This window comes from Thermobia domestica, chromosome 4 (genome assembly GCF_964235325.1).
Source record: "Thermobia domestica chromosome 4, izTheDome1.hap1.1, whole genome shotgun sequence".
NCBI lineage: Eukaryota > Metazoa > Arthropoda > Insecta > Zygentoma > Lepismatidae > Thermobia > Thermobia domestica.
Window position 1 is genome coordinate 309043555 of NC_137457.1, and position 19585 is coordinate 309063139.

At 37.2% G+C, this 19585-nt stretch overlaps 1 protein-coding gene across 3 annotated transcripts in view; it reads right to left on the reverse strand.

The window, feature by feature from the left end:
* Positions 1–19585, reverse strand: part of Cep290 (Centrosomal protein 290kDa) — a 242003-nt gene that overhangs the window by 204610 nt on the left and 17808 nt on the right. For all 3 annotated transcript variants that reach the window (XM_081756433.1, XM_081756431.1, XM_081756432.1), the window contains exons 6-8: positions 13216–13351; positions 8590–8726; positions 4571–4693 (exon numbers count right to left, since the gene is read on the reverse strand). In XM_081756433.1, the coding sequence (XP_081612559.1) occupies positions 4571–4693; positions 8590–8726; positions 13216–13351 (396 nt within the window). The remainder of the gene's footprint in view (positions 1–4570; positions 4694–8589; positions 8727–13215; positions 13352–19585) is intronic.

Below are 19585 nucleotides of genomic sequence, written 5' to 3' on the forward strand. Positions count from 1 at the left end.
TTCTTAATAATACAAACTAATCCACTACGGACTACACACCATATTACTAGAGACTGGCCATAGAATTGACAACAAAGATGCCTCGTTTACCTTGACATTATAATGCGTTTGGAAATAAAGTGCTTTACTAAGATTTCATGATGTGAGACCCCCATCTTGCGTTTCAGAAACAAGATCACTAGCAAAAACACAGGACTTTAGCAATGCCCTCTTTTCTGCCCTTATATCTTTTCGTAGTTGTTTCCAACTTTGATTAGGAGTTTATGAAAAATGAAATGAAATTTTGAGTTTTACGTCCCACGTTTATGCCGGTTAGGCTAAAGGAGACGGTGATAATGAGTAATGAATGAAATGGTGGAATGAAGAAAGTGGGAGGAAACGGGAGAACCCCGAGAAAACCCACGCATACGGTGTTTGTCCACCACAAAGTTCACTTATGTGCTAGGAGCTAGGAGTTTATGAATGACGTATCTAGTTGTTACATAATATTAGTCCGGAAATATTCTTTTTGCTAAGCCCTATTGCTTTCCATTGAAAACGAAGAAAGAAAATTTTGGTTTAGAACTCTTAGAAAAGCAGGTACATGAACTGAATCCGAGTAGCATTTGGGTACAATATCAGTTAAGAAATAAATATTTGTGTGAAATTATCTTATTGTATCTTTATCGTAAAAACCTAATTCTCTGTTTCGTGATGGCGTTACGGATTCATCACTTAAAAGAAAACTCGATATGAGCGCATTCAAAACAAGATACCAGCTTAGGCAATCTATAGGACGAAGTTGGCACTATATATATATAAAAGTAAAACTGAAATTACTACTACTTCTTCGTGTTGCTTTTCATTATCATAATTGCTTGTGGTATACAAAAGATGTTATTTTTTAATTTCCTAACCACATAATAATAATAATAATACAATCACTACGAGACGGAAAATATACTCTCTCAAACAAACAAAAACTTTTCAAAATCAGTGCACCTGAGTCAAAGCTGTGCGTAAACATACCGTATTTGCACGAATATAGGCCGCACTTAAAACTTCTGACACAAAATTGTAGAAAAAATAAATCTCGAATATAGGCGGCACTACTAAATTTACGAGAAAGCTCAATTAGATAGTACTTTGAGGTGCATCTCTATCCTTCCCCTTCTTCAACTCTAAGGGTGACTCATCACCAACAGGAAGGTTTTGCGTATTGGGAGATCTGGTGACGTGAATAATTTAAGCGACAGTCTAAGGAAGTTCAACGTCGATTTATTCCAGAAAAGCTGATCATTTGGTTTCTAAGTGACGACGAGAAAGGGGCATACTAATTACACAGCGAAATTTAAACTTGAAGTTACCAGCTATGTAAAGGAACACAGAAAGCGGGGATGTTGATGAAAAAAATGTTCGTCGGTGGTGTGCAAATAAAGAGAAACTCTTAAATAGTTCAGAAATATCGGTGTTCATTTCGAGGACAAAAGTGCAAATATCCAGATATGGAAAAAAGAATTGCTTGATTTGTAGTTCAAAACAGGAAGTGTGGATATGCCGTTACAACTGAAATGATTCAAATTGAAGGCTGCAAAATAGCACGTAAAAGAAACATTTTGCCAATTGAATTTAATGTTTTGTATGGATGGGTTTGGCTAATTATGCAATGAAATAATCTATCTGTTCGTCACAGTACAGTTGCACAAAAACTCCCTCAAGCTTACGGAAACATTTGGATATCTTTTCATCATTACGTGATCCAACTTTGACGCAAAATTTTTTATTTACATTACCAAATAGGAAATGCAGATCAAACGCCGGTTTATTTTGATATGCCGAACAGCACTACCGTAAACAATGTAGGGGAACGAAGTATGCAAACACGTACATGTGGTGCTGAGAAGCAGCGGTGCACAGTGATGTTGAACATTACGGCTGATGGACGAAAACTGCCACCGTAGTGGTTTTTAATCGGAAAACCCTCTCCAAGGGAGAAAGTTTTCCAGATGGTATTATTATAAGAGCTTGTGACGGTGCGTGGATGACAGAGGAAGTGGTCCTAGAATTGGATTGGACTTATTTCAGCAATGTGGAATAAGCGGCCAGGAGCTCTTCTTCGCTCAAAATCAATGCTTTTATTGGATAGTTTTCGCGGCCACACTGGTGATCGAGTGAAACAAAAACTGAAAGAAGAAAACTGTGACCCAGTGATTATTTCGCGGCATAAGAAGTATGTTGCAGCCTTTGGATGTGTGTATGAATTATCCATTCAAAAGAGAAACAAACTACAGAATAGAGAGAAAAATACATTAGATAGGAAGGGGAAGGAGTAGCGAGACAAAGAAGAGAAACTACAAAACAGGAAAGAAAAACGATCATCGGATACAAAAGGGAAGTAGCAAGAAAAGAAAAAAAGCTATAGAACAGAGAAAATCGCTTAATGAGATAGGGAGAAGAAGAAGTAGCGAGAAAAGAAAAAAGCTATAAAACAGATAAAATAGCTTAATGAGATAGGGAGAAGAAGCAGCGAGAAAAGAAAAAGCTATAAAACAGAGAAAATAGCTTAATGAGATAGAGAGGAGAAGTAGCGAGAAAAGAAAAAAAGCTATAAAACAGAGAAAATAGCTTAATGAGATAGGGAGAAGAAGCAGCGAGAAAAGAAAAAGCTATAAAACAGAGAAAATATCTTAATGAGATAGGGAGAAGAAGCAGCGAAAAAGAAAGAGCTATAGAACAGAGAAAATCGCTTAATGAGATAGAAAGGAGAAGAAGTGGCGAGAAAAGGAAAAAAAGCTATAGAACAGAGGAAATCGCTTAATGAGATAGGGAGAAGAAGCAGCGAAAAAGAAAGAGCTATAGAACAGAGAAAATCGCTTAATGAGATAGAAAGGAGAAGTGGCGAGAAAAGGGAAAAAAGCTATAGAACAGAGAAAATCGCTTAATGAGATAGGGAGGAGAAGTAGCGAGAAAAGAAAAAAAGCTATAAAACAGAGAAAATAGCTTAATGAGATAGGGAGGAGAAGTAGCGAGAAAAGAAAAAGCTATAAAACAGAGAAAATAGCTTAATGAGATAGGGAGAAGAAGCAGCGAAAAAGAAAGAGCTATAGAACAGAGAAAATCGCTTAATGAGATAGAAAGGAGAAGTGGCGAGAAAAGGAAAAAAAGCTATAAAACAGAGAAAATCGCTTAATGAGATAGGGAGGAGAAGAAGTAGCGAGAAAAGAAAAAAGCTATAAAACAGATAAAATAGCTTAATGAGATAGGGAGAAGAAGCAGCGAGAAAAGAAAAAGCTATAAAACAGAGAACATAGCTTAATGAGATAGAGAGGAGAAGTAGCGAGAAAAGAAAAAAAAGCTATAAAACAGAGAAAATAGCTTAATGAGATAGGGAGAAGAAGCAGCGAGAAAAGAAAAAGCTATAAAACAGAGAAAATAGCTTAATGAGATAGGGAGAAGAAGCAGCGAAAAAGAAAGAGCTATAGAACAGAGAAAATCGCTTAATGAGATAGAAAGGAGAAGTGGCGAGAAAAGGAAAAAAAAGCTATAGAACAGAGAAAATCGCTCAATGAGATAGGGAGGAGAAGAAGTAGCGAGAAAAGAAAAAAGCTATAAAACAGAGAAAATAGCTTAATGAGATAGGGAGAAGAAGCAGCGAGAAAAGAAAAAGCTATAAAACAGAGAAAATAGCTTAATGAGATAGAGAGGAGAAGTAGAGAGAAAAGAAAAAAAGCTATAAAACAGAGAAAATAGCTTAATGAGATAGGGAGAAGAAGCAGCGAGAAAAGAAAAAGCTATAAAACAGAGAAAATAGCTTAATGAGATAGGGAGAAGAAGCAGCGAAAAAGAAAGAGCTATAGAACAGAGAAAATCGCTTAATGAGATAGAAAGGAGAAGAAGTGGCGAGAAAAGGAAAAAAAGCTATAGAACAGAGAAAATCGCTTAATGAGATAGGGAGAAGAAGCAGCGAAAAAGAAAGAGCTATAGAACAGAGAAAATCGCTTAATGAGATAGAAAGGAGAAGTGGCGAGAAAAGGAAAAAAAAGCTATAGAACAGAGAAAATCGCTTAATGAGATAGGGAGGAGAAGAGGTAGCGAGAAAAGAAAAAAGCTATAGAACAGAGAAAATAGCTTAATGAGATAGGGAGGAGAAGTAGCGAGAAAAGAAAAAGCTATAAAACAGAGAAAATAGCTTAATGAGATAGGGAGAAGAAGCAGCGAAAAAGAAAGAGCTATAGAACAGAGAAAATCGCTTAATGAGATAGAAAGGAGAAGAAGTGGCGAGAAAAGGAAAAAAAAGCTATAGAACAGAGAAAATCGCTTAATGAGATAGGGAGCAGAAGAAGTAGCGAGAAAAAAAGCTATAGAACAGAGAAAGTCGCATAATGAGATAGGGAGGAGAAGAAGTAGCTAGAAAAGAGAAGAAACCACAGAACAGAGAAAAAGTTCTTACGCATCTCAGTGGGTGCCATGTTGGAATTCACAGGTACGTGGTCATTAGCTTTGTATGCACAATCTACTTTCAGTTTCTACGAAATCTGGTAAAATTATCTTCAGTATAGAAACATGAAACTACAGAAATGTTTAAACTTACTTTCGTCAGTAGTGCAACATGACTTCGTTCCGTGTCTAGTTGTATATTTGGAGCTTGAGCTTCCAAGTGGGACAACCTGGCTTGTAACTCTTCAATGGTAGCATCTTTTTCTTCCATTAATTTCTGTAAAGAAATTAAAAATTACGTAAAACATTACACTAAATGAGACAAGATAATGCACTTACGGTTTCCGTTAACTTTTGTGTTGTTTTAAGCATATAAAAGCATGTAAGTTGTAAGAACTGAAACAAATATCAAAAGTAAAAAAAAAAAAAAAAAAAAAAGAAAAGAATACCGTGTGTCACTGTGAACTGTTTTATTACGAGATCAATACACATGAAGCTATTATTTGATGCTTGTAGGTTATCTCAACTTAAATTCACTATACTTTAAACGCTTATTACTTAAAATTACTTAAAATTATTACTTAAAAAAAATACATTTAATTTGTGCATAGATTATCAATGTTCTAAGTTACATTAAGAAAAGAAGTAGTACTTGGCCCTTTCGGGATTTATGGTATAAATATATACTATACATGTGTGTTGTTTTGAAACGTTCACTAACATCTATTATGGTTGGATTACTTTATTGCTGTGTCGTACATGAATTGTGAAACAGGTTACATGTCATTCGAGAAGGAGCTCATCAAGTTGGTGGGGTCATGATGTCATTTCGTCCTATTTTTTTGGAGACTTCTGGGTTATTTTGGGGATATTCATCGGTAAATATTTTCCCCTTCTTAGTTTTTTTTTTTATATCAGATTGCTATTTTGTACACGCATTGCGCACATCACTTAGAATTTTTCAAGTGATTTTGAGATCTGTACGTTAATACATGGCCGGTCCAGAGGGCCTAAACTTTTGAAAAGGGGATTTTTTTCTGAAAAATCCCGTATTTTCCTCGAATTTCCCTTTCCAGGTATATGATACGGACATGCGAGTGGTACCGTTTGGAAGGCTGCTTTATTCTGAAGTGAATGAGGTACAAACCAAAATCTTAGGATAGTGATGATACAATAACTGCTTGACTGAAAAGTCTATTATCTTAAAAATCCCAAAAGGGTTAAGTGAGACTCACACATTGTTCGTGTATACAGAAAAGCGTTAAATCATCAGTACTTTGGTGAACAAAATTCCTGAAAAAAGTTCATACATACACAAACCGTTTATCAAGAAATTTTACATCAATTTTATAAGCCTTGTACCTAAAGTAGAAAATGTTTTCACAAAGAGATTTGATCTTTGTTTAATAGACAGCAAATTCATCGTTGTTCGTCTTTTAAATTATAATTTCTGGAGTTCTTGTTTTAGAGAAATTAATTTTAAGAAAGTACCATATTTTAGAGGGAAATTTTTAAATATTTCCTCTGTTACTTCCCTCCTTTAGGCATACTTGCAATAATCAGTACGCCGTCGGAAAGCTTATTTCATTAAATTTCGAATGAGATATAATTTTCATCTTTACTCCTTTTACAGGATGTGCTATACGCAATTAACTGAAACTCAGCAGCTTTCAGGGGCTGATAAGTACCCCTCCCCTATCTCGGAAACCAGGGGGAATAGACTATATGTTCATATAAACTTTTTGGCTTAGTATGGCCTCTCCAAGCACCTCCCAAAATATCTGTACTTTCACACCGGACATTTTGTATATAAATTGATTGATTAATTTTGAGTTTTACGTCCCGTTCAGCAGCGAGGCTATATGAGGCGTGGACCTACTAATTAACGTGGAATCCAAACCACATGAGCTCCCGCCGGGAATCGATCCCGGGTCTCCCGCGTCAAAGGCGCGTAGGCTAACCGCATAGCCACGAAGGAGCTCATTTTGTATATAAAGTCACACATAATTAAGAATAAAGATTGAGAGGAGAACATAATTCTTATATTTATTTTTTGTTTGATTATTTAACACGCTTCTGAGTGGAAATAAATAAATAAATCTAATCAACGAAAGGATAATACGAGGGTGATTCAGAAAGTAATGCCTCCAAACCCACTACTTGGCCAATAGTACTGCAAACATTTTGAAATGTTTATCGTTAATGAACTGATGTTTAAGCTATAGAATGCCACTTGTTTCACCTTCCTATCTCTTCTTGTTCCAGAGTAATGGACCAATCCATGGCATTCAATGGTGACGTCCGGTTGAAACAGCAGGCTGCCACTGAATTTCTGACTGTAGAAGGTTGTGCTACAGTCAGAAGGTTGTGCCCAGGAACATTCATCGGCGGTGACGAGTTGTGGATACACCATTACGACCCGGAAACAAAGCGTCAGTTGATGGAATACCGCCACACATCCTCTCCTCCGTCAAAAAATTCGAAGTTATCCCATCTGCTGGCAAAGTGTTGTTGACATTCTTCCCATCCTGCCTATAATCCGGATCTTGCTCACTGCGACTTTTGGCTCTTTCCCAAACTTAAAGATCACCTTAAAAGCCAACGCTACAGTTGTGAGCGGAGGTGAAAGCAGCAATTCGGCTATGGTGACGCCAGCAGCCACCACAATTGTTCGCCGACGGCATGAAAAACCTTGTTTCGCGTTGGCTCAAGTGTGTTGCCCGTAATGGGGACTGTCAGGGCTCATAGTCGTCTGCTCTCTTGTAAATAGCTGAAAATTCACCAAAAGCAAACGAAATAGTGACCAAAAAGTGACCACAAACACACGAAAAAGTGACCAAAATCTCAACATTCCCCTTTTTTCCTTTATCAATTTCTCCATCACCTTTCTTTTTGTTTGTTGTTTTGTTTCATCTTTTCTTCTTTACTTCTTCTTTTTGAACTTTCTCCTTTCTTAGGTTTTCTATGTATGCTTTGCAGTTACGGTAAGCAGACTTAGTAGATGTAAGAAGCTTCTGAGTAAGTGGAACCAGTTTTAGCCTATTTCCGAATTTCTTCATCCCAGACAATATATTTACCTTAGCATTGAGAGTTCTCAAAGCCAAGAAATATTTAAATTTATCACCTACTGTTAAGAAGAACATACAAGAAGCATAACACAAGACAGACAAACACACACACACAACGTTGAGCGGAGCGTTAACTATTACGAAAGAAAACTAAAAGACTATTATGATAGAAGAAAGAATAGACACAGAAGGGATCTCAACCCCACCTTGAAAGCTTATGCATCCACCAACCATCCACTGTGCTTTAGAAAGAATAAAAGCTGAAGTGAGAATAAAGCTCTAACTGTTTCACATGTGGCAGCAAGTACTGAAGCTTTCAGAAGAGTAATGAGTAACAAGTTTCTGCCTTTTTACATTTATTTTTATAATATTTTTCTTAAAAAATTGCCAATGCAAAACATAAATCACACGAAAAAGTCACTCTACCTCCCAAAAAAGTAACTTTTAGTGACAATTTTGAAGAAAAGTGACTTTTAGTGACCAACTTAAAAAAAAGTAACTCTTAGTTACCAAAAAAAAAAAAAAAAAAAAAAAAAGTGACTTGCTATGACTTCTGCTATGTTGAAAAATTATGCCACAATTTGTAGTTGACATTGCACACTTTCCACTGATACCTTTATCGGTGCTATCTGCCAAATACACACAAAGGTATCACCATGGAAGCATTACTTTCTGAATCACCCTCTTACGTACGTAACAATCTGACCATTGGACTGGCAACGAAGACTCGAACCCAAATTGCCAGAAAAAAATATTTTACATGCGGGAGTCCAGGACTCGAAATGAAACGAAATGAAATCTTTTAGTTTAACGTCCTACGATTATACTCTTTAGGCTAAGGGAGACGATGATTAAAGCAAGTGAATGATAAGAAGAATTGGTGGAATGAGAAAGTGGAAGGAAACGGGAGAACCCCGAGAAAATCTACGGACACGATAGATCAGGACTCGAGTCCCCGCCACTTTAATAGTCAGACTTTTACATATTATTCCTCTATACTCGCATCACTTGGTGTAAATAATGTCATTTAACTAATAGCAAATCAAGTCCGATGGCAATTACAAATTATCTTCCTCACAGATCATCTCAGAACCACCATACTTACACGCCATTCATTAATCCGTGCATCCACAGCCTCACTGAAATCATCCAGTTGATGTTCTCGCTGCTGCTTCTGCTGAATCAGATCATCCACTTCAGATCGTAGGGCAACGTTTTCTTCCAAAACACGACTCAATTTTTCTAAACACAAACAAGAGACATGCTTAATAGTTACCATCAAAATACAGAATTAAAACGTGTTTATGTCAAAACGTATACCTTACACGTTCGTATTTGGGAAAAGTGAATAATAATAATAATAATAATAATAATAATAATAATAATAATAATAATAATAATAATAATAATAATAATAATAATAATAATAATAATAAATGAAAGTTTAATGTTTCAGTTTACTGTCCCACGATTGTACCCTTTAGGTTAAGGGAAACGGATCATAAAGATCAGTGAATGATGGAAGTGATGGAAGAATTGGTAGAATGAAATGTGGGAGGAAACGGGAATAGCCCGAGAAAACCCATAGACACGATGTTGTCCACCACAAACTTACTTCTTCGGGAATCGAACCAAGGACTCCACGCACTAAAGGTAAGAGCACTACCATTGAGCCAGCATGCTCTCTTGGAAAAAGCAGTGCGCGCTCTAGAGCCACATTTGTTACCGTTTGATTCTGGTGATACTATACTCTATTTATAGTGAATCTACCAACTGAATATGGATATATTAAGATATTTGGCCACATTTGCTTGCTCTTTTATTGCAATATAGAACAATAATTACAAAAAAAAAAAAAAAAGTAAACTATTAAAATGAGTATGCGTAAAATCCACTAAAATATAGGAAAATAAAACTGTCAGATTTTAAAACTGGAATACCTACGAAATCTTGGATAACTCTTTCGAAAATTGTCTATACGAGGATAAATCACCTATAAGAGTTGCAACGTCGTGTCACTCTGTCAAGATGACAAAACATTGGAATGATAAACTCATGTGTTTTTACATAATTGGTTTGTCCATTTGAGGCGGAAGAACAACTTGCAGGTCACATTGTCTTGTACAATATTTACGAGAAGTGATCAGGAAGTAAGGTTACAAAGCCTACACTGAAACGTGCATATCGTGGCTGCGCCTCGAAGAATCGCTATGTGTTAAAACCACAACTTTTTAGGAGAAGCAAAAAACTCTTAAAATTTTGCTAGATACACGTTAACACTTGAAAAATATAATAAAATTGGTCCTGCGTATATTATGCAGTAGACATTGTTGTACCTTGCTTCAACAATATTATATAACTATTTTTGTGTCTATTGCGCCTTTGTAAGCACATAGAGGAATTGTATGCATTAATCAATACGTACATGATGAGGCGTGGCGAAACAATTGAATATTCACTTCTCACATTATATGGGACGCTACCTGACAGCTTTCAGGTTAATTTGCACCTCATAACTCATTTTTGACAAAAATGTCACATAGCGGTTCTTCGAGGCGCAGCGACGATATATTATTTCATAGAACCAATACAGCCAACAGATAGATCGGTTATTTCTCGACATAGTTTCCATATCGGTTGAGGCACTTGTAGCATCGTGGGATGAGTTTGAAGATTTCTTTCTGGTAAAAATCCTGTCGTTGCATGTTCAGACACGTTGTTACGAAGTGTTTCACTTCCTCGTCTGAAGCGAAGCGATGACCTCCCAGGGGCTCCCTCAAGTGTGGTAACAGGTGAAAGTCGCTTGGAACGAGTCTGGTCTGTAGGGAGGATGGTCGATGATGTCCTGGAGAAACTTCTTCAACAGGGTGGGTGGCGCGCGTTATCGTGAAGGAAGATTACACTCACGGTGATAAGTCCTGGACGTTTCCTCTACCAACTGCCGGGGAATTTCAGCCGCGGTTACATATTTCGCTCACAAAAATCAAATAAACGAGCGGGTTTCTTTGCGAGACCAGTTTTCCAAACGAGTCGCCATTTGTTTACCTACAACAGCTCCGTGGGTGGCTGCAACTCTGCACAGTTGCCAAGTCCATGTATTAAAATTACCGCACAGTCCTAATTCCTCTATAACTCTAGAAATATGGGCTTTGTAACCTTAGTTTCTGATCCTCCTCGTATTGACATTATAAAAATACGAATCTTGTGTACACCATGTCTTGAAAATAACAAGGAGCTCAACATTGAAACAGAAATGCATTTTTTCACTTTAAGTCTTGACGGCAATATCTCAATAAATATCATAAGAACAGGAATTATATTACAGAACTACATTTTCCCTTCGATTAAACCAATAACGATTCTATAAGTTAGCTTGTAGAGGACAACATATATTTTATGTGGATAATCCTGGGAGTGGTACGAAATATTGAACAACGTACTCACTTATGTTAATGAAAGGAGGAAACAACCGATTTAAACTTATTTTTACACATCAAATCCTCTGTAGGTGCGAATTCAATAACATACAAAGAGTGAAAAAGTGATTGACTGAACCGGAACTCGAACCCGGGATCTCCGATATACCAGCTAGGCTGTTGTACAAGCCATGTGGTCTGAGTGGAGAGCACCAACTACAGGATTGAGAGGGTGTTGGCTGTTCTGAGAAGCAGACTGGGTGGCGTAGTCCGAGATCCCGGGTTCGAGTCCTGCTCCAGTCAATCACTTTTTCACTCTTTGTAGGTGAAGTGACTCTTGGCAGGTTTCACTGACTCAATTTACTAAAATGGCCGCAACAACAAGATGGCCTTAGTGCGTGGTAATCGGAACTGTCCGAACAGTTGCATTCTCTTACTAGCGACACTGTAACTTAATGTGTGTCCAACGAGGTTTTGGTCCCCGTTACACTGTGGTTAATGACCTACATATTTGGGTTCTTTCTTTCTTTCTATATAGGGAAGGAGGAATGAATATTCACCAACTTGCCTGCATATATAGGACGTTCCTTTTCAACGAAAGAAGAAATAATCCGTTGAAAGCAGGATGAAAGTTTCAAATAACAAAGCAACACCAAGTACTCGGAGTTTCCAGACTATTTTTCTTCTTCACCAAAACATTTAAGACATTCTATTCCTTATTCATGTGACGGAGAAGATCAGCTTTTACTCACCTCTTCCCCCCCCCCCCCTATTGTCGCCGAGAGCTGCCGTCCAGTTCGAATTTTGTTGGCAACACCGAATTTCGGAGAAAATATCTGTTTCAGTACCATGTACTGGGAGAAGGCCAATAGGTCAATTTTCTATACCACCTACTAAGGCTTTTAACCTCTTGCCTAAAGAATAGTGTGAAATCTCTTGTTCTAGCCAGTGGTTCTCAACCTTTTTCGACTGACGACACACTTACTGAACGACCAGGACATCACCACACACTATGTGATACTTTTATTATAAATAATAATAATAATAATAGTGAAACCTGTTAATTTTTATCTAATAGCTCTATATAGCTCTGAGCATTATTGCTACCGTTGGAAGTGTTGACTGGTACAGTCTGTCTCGATTTTAACTAATTATTATTAAATTCTTTATGATTTTTAAATTCTAAAATTTCGCAATACACCTAGGGGATTCGTGACACACCAGTGTATCGCGACACTATCGATCCAGAACTACTACTCTAGCCAATAAACAAGTTAAACAGCAACGAACTACAGACCGAAATCGCCGTCATAAAATCAGATATAGGTAAATATGGTGAATTTAAAACATATAATATTCACAATTGCTATGTATGTAACAATCTGCCCAATAAAAATCATTATTTGATAACATGTAAATTACTTTTGTTAATATTCATTTACTTATTATTAATAAAGTCTTTAACGAAATCATCTTCTTATATATATATATATATATATATATATACGAGGGTAAGTCAAATATTATCCGCAATGTAGATATAAGTTTTTTTACATTGTTCATTTCTCGTTTATTTTATTGTTATGCTGTTGTGGTCATTCTCTGAAAGCTTGATCCTAATTCCTTCATTTGTCTTCCTTTTGTTGCAGATAGATCATGGTCGCTCCATTAGAAGTTTGTACCGAAGAGGAATAACAAGCAGTGATCCGGGTTTTGTGGTCGGAAGATGTATCAGGAGCCCCAATCTATCCAAGACTTTCGGCACAATACGGGAACAGTGTCTTGCCGCAACAGAGTATCTACGAATGGATTGAAAAATTCAAAAATGGTCGCACAAATGTTACGCACAAGGAAGGAGTTGGACGACCATCTACAGCCACAACATTGAGCGTGCACGTGACATGGTTCTATTAGACAGACAAGTGACTATTGTTGAAGTGGCACATCGTCTGGAAAGTACTCACGGTCAGGGCCGCCGATTCACCTCGCACGAAAAAGTGGAAGACGCGGTGCATGCGTGCCTCGCTGCTCTGCCGACAACCTTCTTTTCTGAGGGTATCAGGACGCTTGTGCAAGGATGACTTACGTGCGTTGAAAAGCAAGGGTACTATATTGAAAAATGATGTCAAGGTGAGTTTCCTATTTGTACTGCAAAAAAATATTATAGCTACATTACGGATAATTTTTCACTTACCCTCGTATATATAATTTACATAAAGATAATACAAAAAAATTAATATTTATACTGACTGAAGCTGCATATAAGGATATGTAATCAAAACAGACTACATAACTTTTTATATAACATACTCTACCTTCCTGCTCAAGGCAACTTTGCTTCATTCCCGTATACTGAGCGGTCATTTCTGAAATAAGTTTCGTTGCATCTGCCAATTCATCTCTAACGCTTGAGAGTTTCTCACGAAGATCGGTATTTTCTTTCTCAATCTCCTGCAACAAAATAAAGTTGGAGTGTTAAAACAGCAGCTGGGAACATCAGAATATGATGATGATTAAAAAAAAAAAAAATCATCTATCACCGATTCCACATTGTCAATATGAGGACTAGGTTATAAAGAGTAAGTTTCACTTTTCCCTCTATCTACTCAAGTTTGAGGTTTCATTGTTTCATATGTAAGCAGACCAGATCTTGTTCCATATTGCTACTAAATAGTAACATCGTGTCCTTCCACTGTTCTGCTTCATCTGTTAGATCTTGTGTGTTGAAAAACTAGCTGAAATGCCATAGGAATGCATTCCGCTAGAGCCAATCATGATTTGACAAAAAAAATAAATAAATAAATAAAATAAAATAAAGAAGAGGTGTCGGCATCTAACAATAATAATACTCGTAATACTACATTAATACATAATTTTAATTGATAGGAGAAAATTTATTAAGTTCACTCTAACGAAAAAAGTTTAAAATACATTTTTCTCAAAACAAGCCTTTGTTGAGTGCTCTTACCACCTGAAACGCTCCATATAATTCTGGCATAACAACGTCTCTTAATTTCTTCTTTTTATTCGCAATCAAATGAATTATTAAGCCTATAGTCACAGTGGATCCGACCTTCACCGATTTTTTAGTCTGACATACTCTGATGACATCGGTGAAATAAACAAATGCATTGAGAGAAGTGTACGTGGTCAGACTGGTGCCCACATGGTCTGGCGACTACGGCCGACTTCTACCGACCACCGATCGGAAACAAATTATTTTGTTTTTGTCGTCAGACTACGCCAGACTAGCGGGTGGTTTACAACTCATGTAACTCCCATTTACATGCTCCAGCAAGCCGTTCTTCTGCTGATATAGGCCTACATTTTCGAAAATTACTTTGCTTCTCTATGCGTCCTCAGATCTTCTGTAAGATGTGTCTAAATGTGCCCTGTTTCATTCTCAAGTACTGAAAACACTTTTGTGGCTGCTCCACCAACTTTGGAAATAGCGTGTGAAACTCGCCATATTTCTCTCTTTCTTGAAAAACAGTATTTACATGTTTGCTCCTATCTTCCTCTAAAAGTAATATTTTTAACACAGGATTTTCTAATAGCAGCAATTCCTCGTCCATATTGTAGCCCACAAGAAGACAGACTGACGACGGATCGGTTGCAGTGTGATCAAGCAGTCGGCAGATGCGGTCGGCCGACCAGTCGGCCGTAATCGCCAGAGTGAAAAATCAGATGCACTGAGACCGTAGGCTAAGATATTGACACAACATAAATGCCTTCCACAACCCCTCAAAATGCTTTAACTCAAAACCCAACAGTAACAAAATGATTTTGCAGTGCCCCAATCATTTAAATACATACAAACATTTTGTTTTGCCTCTTCTTCGAAACAGAGAAATTTTAAAATTTTACACATCAATAGAACAGTCAGCTGGCAACAAGCGACTTCCTATATTTGAGATTCACCAGAAAAAAGGATGAATGATATTTTACAAGATTACCCTGACAGATATGAGAAAACATGTCAAATCATTACGCGAAAGCCATGTAGCGAGGATTAAAAATTCCTTAAAATTATGTAAAAGAGCAAATATTGTTGCTTGCTTAGTACGTTGAGGAATTATATCATACAAGTAGAGCAAACAACAAAATCCTCTACCTACTATTACTGCACTAAAGTTTCCACAGCATTCGAGTTAGAAAACTTCATAAAATGTCCGTCTACTTCAATGTTAACGGAATGGCAGTATTGTTTTAAAAAAGAAATATGGCAGCTACCACATGATCATAGTAAATTGTTTTGTGAATAGTTTACCAAACAACAGTTCTATATTATCGTTTAATGTTTACCAGGGGCCCAAACTCTCTTCAAGCTAAATACAACACGGGAAAAGGAAACAAATTTCTGCTGATGCAGAGAAGGAAATTGGCACGATAAATCACTTAATATTCCATGCAAATTACCATATCAAAGAAGAAATATCTTTATAAACCAAATTATTAAGTACATAAACACTTTTTTTTTTTAATAATTGTCAATATGATGTTACAATCAAACCGAAAAACATAGATCTAATTAAAAAAAAAACCTACAATTTATTCAAGAAAACAATATATATATATATATATATATATATATATATATATATATATATATATATATATATATATATATATATATATATATTGTGTCAGTAAAGTCATGGTGCACTTTTGACCGCAACAAAAGAAGATAGAAATGTGAAATCTTCACCAAATAAAAGGAAAATTCTCCAAATTTCCGTAGTATGATATGCAAGCATGTGCGCACACAGGTGATGACACAACACCACGAACTGCGCAGCAGCGGCTCAGCCCACGCCCACGTCAGTCGAGATGTGAACGGTACAGAGGAAAGTTGTGTGTTCTGTGGCTTGTTAAATTCGAATCCGTGACCGAAGTGCAACGTGAATATCGTCGCGTGTATGACGAAGCACCACCACATAGGAATAACATTACTTCAGAGGGATAAGCAATTGAAGGAACTGAAGCAGTTTGTTGGACAAACCCCATTCTGGTAGGCCATCGGTAAGTGACGAGTCTGTAGAGGCTATACGGGAGAGCTACCTAAGGAGCCCTAAAAAATCTGTGCGTGTGTGTGTTCGACAATTACACCTAAGCAAGACTACAGTTAATAAGATGATAAAGAAACGTCTATATTTTTCGGATTACAAAGTGCAGCTGTTCAGACAGGCGGACAGACCTAAACGATTCGCGTTTGTTACAAATATGTTTTCATGAGATCAACAATGACGACTGATTTCTGCAGAAGATTGTGTTTAGCGATGAGGCGACATTCCATGTCTGTGGACAGGTTCATCGCCATAACGTCCGAATATGGGCTGCTGAAAATCCTCGTGCCTACGATGAGTACGAACATAACACCCCTAAAGTGAACGTGTGGGTGGCTTGATGCATGATAAAGTGATAGGCCCAGTTTTCTTTGCGGAGCAGACTGTGACGGGAAACAACTACCTTGCCATGTTGGAATTGTATGCAGTGCCACAATTTCCAGAAAGATACATATTTCAATATGACGGCGCTCCTCCACACTACGCCGACATTTTTTGCGAGTTTTTGGATTGAACATTTCCCCAACAGTGAATAGGCAGGAGTTCTGTCAACCCATGGCCATCATAATCCCCGGATCTGACGCCGTTAGACTTTTACTTGTAGGGTTATGTGAAGCAACATGTGTACAGTGAGCGTATCAACGACATTAATCATTTAAAACAGAGAAATCACAGACGTTATTCACTCTGTTACACCAGACGTCCTTAACCGTGTGTGAGAAGACCTTGAATACCGTTTAGGTGTGTGTAGTGCAACAAACGGAAGCCACATCGAACTGTACTGAATAGATATGAAACTTGCAGAGTTTCCCTTTTCTTTGGCGAAGATTTCACATTTATCTTGTTTCGTTGATTTCCTGTGACCGGTCAAATCACACCATGAATTTACGGACACACTATATATACGACGGTTATTGCAAATGTCATGGTATTTTTTTTTATATACGAAAATGAGAACGATACAAGCAAATCTGAAATATGTAAATGGAAGGTTAGTACAAATGTAAACATTACATGTAGGGAGTTGGATAGCATTACATATTCCCATCAGGATACAGCACGATAAAAGTGAGTATGACGAATCGTCCATTTCGTACATATTTTGCCTTGAATTACATCATCAGAAACCATTACAAGTACAGTTAAAATTATATGCGAAGCCCAGACGCATGGACTCCAGATGCCATTGGCCGTTAATCCTTAGTTTAGGACGCCCGAAAGCCCACAATGTTTCACGGTACTTCACTGTACGGGGAATATTAAATGATTTTCAATAGTCTGAAGTATGTGAAACAAAAGCGTATAGCATCACACTTCTACTGTACACAGAGACATGAAGTAAAAAGTATTTTGTTGCCCAGGATCTCTACCATAATTTTTGGTGGCATTTTAGATACTTTGTCCGAATTCAGTGAGGCCAGGAGGGACAAAAGCCCAAAATTGTAGGAAAAATCATAAATTTGGGGGAAAAGACCCCCCAAACCCACCCGTTTTCGATTTAGTTTGTGGAAAACTGTCACTAGAAATGTAACTACAACCTTCCCAATGCAAAATCAGTTTGTTTCTGGTCGAAATATGACATTGTATTGTTACTATTAATTTTTTCTGACACCTTGCAAATTGGAAAAAATGTGTGAAATTTACGTCATTGTAACGTCTCGCAAAAAATATTATTATTATTATTATTATAATGACGTTAATAAATGAGACCAAGTTATGAAATCACCTTTATATTCTTGGGCAAGGTCCCTGCTATAATTTTTGGTGGCAATTGGGATACTTTGTCCGAATTCAGTGGAGCCAGGTGGGGGGGGGGGGGAGTCAAAATTGTAGAAAAATCATAAATTTGGGGGGAAAGCCTCCCAAACCCACCCGTTTTCGATTTGGTTTGTAGAAATTTGTCACTAGAAATGTAAAGACCCCGAAAAAAAGGAGGGTGGAGAGAGAAGAGAACACATGCCTCTTTGTGCTCTGTTGCACCCACGCTGAAAACAGGTTTGGCGCAGAACTCATATTGTTTACTCTACAGGACAAAGAAACAGCCCCCGCCTACTAACGTTGTGTGACCGAATTCTATCATGAGATTCCCTTCTGCTGCTTGCACATGTGTCTGCTGCTATCAGAGACACACACACAAAAGAAAAAAACGCACATAAGATTTCTTTCTACGTTTTAATTTTTAAAAAACAATAACAAGCCTTCTTTTATTATATGGAGCCGCAAAATGACAATTGACGCTTATCTTGTGAGCATGGGTGTTTCGAAGCATGAAGAACGTTTTTTCTACGAAACTAACCCCAAAAACCAGCAGTTCTCAAACGAAGAAACACATTTTCTTTCTGCGTTTATTTTTTGAAAAACGATAACAAGCTTTTTTATTATTATTACATGGAGCCGCATATTGATAACTGACGCTTATCTTATAAGCATGGGTGTTTCGAAACATGAAGAACGTTTTTTTCCACGAAACTAACCAAAAACAGAGGTTCTCAAACAAAGAAACGCGATTATGAAGGACCCACGTGGCGGAACGTCATAACACGTCAACCGTACCGTGTGATTTTGTTTTTTGAGTGATATGACATCTCCCAGTTTCTAAGGGTTTAAAAAAATTAAAAAAAGCTGGCACGAATTTTGCAGTAAATCTCATAAAGCAACAAAAGTAGCAAATTTTTACAACTTTCGTTCATACAAAATGCCACCTTAAAGCACTTTAATGAGATTACTAGAAACCTACAAATATAAATAATATGGTCAAATATAATGACAAGCTAACTCAATTAACAAAATTATGTATGTAAGATATAATTATTATAACAAAGTCATTTTCAGTGGTCCGAACCAATTACAGGGACAAGGGTCTCTCAAGTTTGAGCGTATGAAGAAGGTGCCTCGAACGAGACTTAAACCAAAGGAATATCAATCCTTAGAAGGAGATAGTCAATCCGGGACTTTTTTTCTTTCCAAGTTTAAATGGACGCCTAGGCTGGAGGTTTTGTAAGCAGTATAAACTAACACCTCTGTCATATTATTGGTAGACGGCGCTCATTTCCCGCACTTCTGAATAGATCGTTATTCAAGATGGCGGACAACAGTGTGAACGTCTACGTGGAACAGCGTGTTGTCATGAAGTTTTTAGTGAACGAGGGCATAAAACTTGCTGAAATTTACCGAAGACTTCAGGCTCAGCACGGCGATGAAACACTCAGTCTCAGTAAGACATTTGAATAGTGTTTAGGCCCCTGAAGGAATTCCTTGGAGGAAAACATTTCAACATTGATGATGAAGTGAAGAATGATGTCCTACAATGGTTAAGTCGTAATACTAAATCTTTCTATGCCGAAGCATTCCAGGCGTTAGTTAAACGCTGGGATAAGTGTATAACTATAGCTGGAGGTTATGTGGAAAAATAAATCCACTTTCCACACTTTGAAATTTGTTCTTCTACTTGTTTTTTAAAAAGTCCCTGATTGACTTAAACGACCCTCGTAATCCTTTTCTCCGTAAACAAGAGAAATAACCTAAACATGTAGCAGTTCAGAAAGTAATCCAGAGAAACGGCTTGCTAGGAACAGCAAGATTTGTGGTATACTTTTCAACAAGATGCTCTATAATGCAT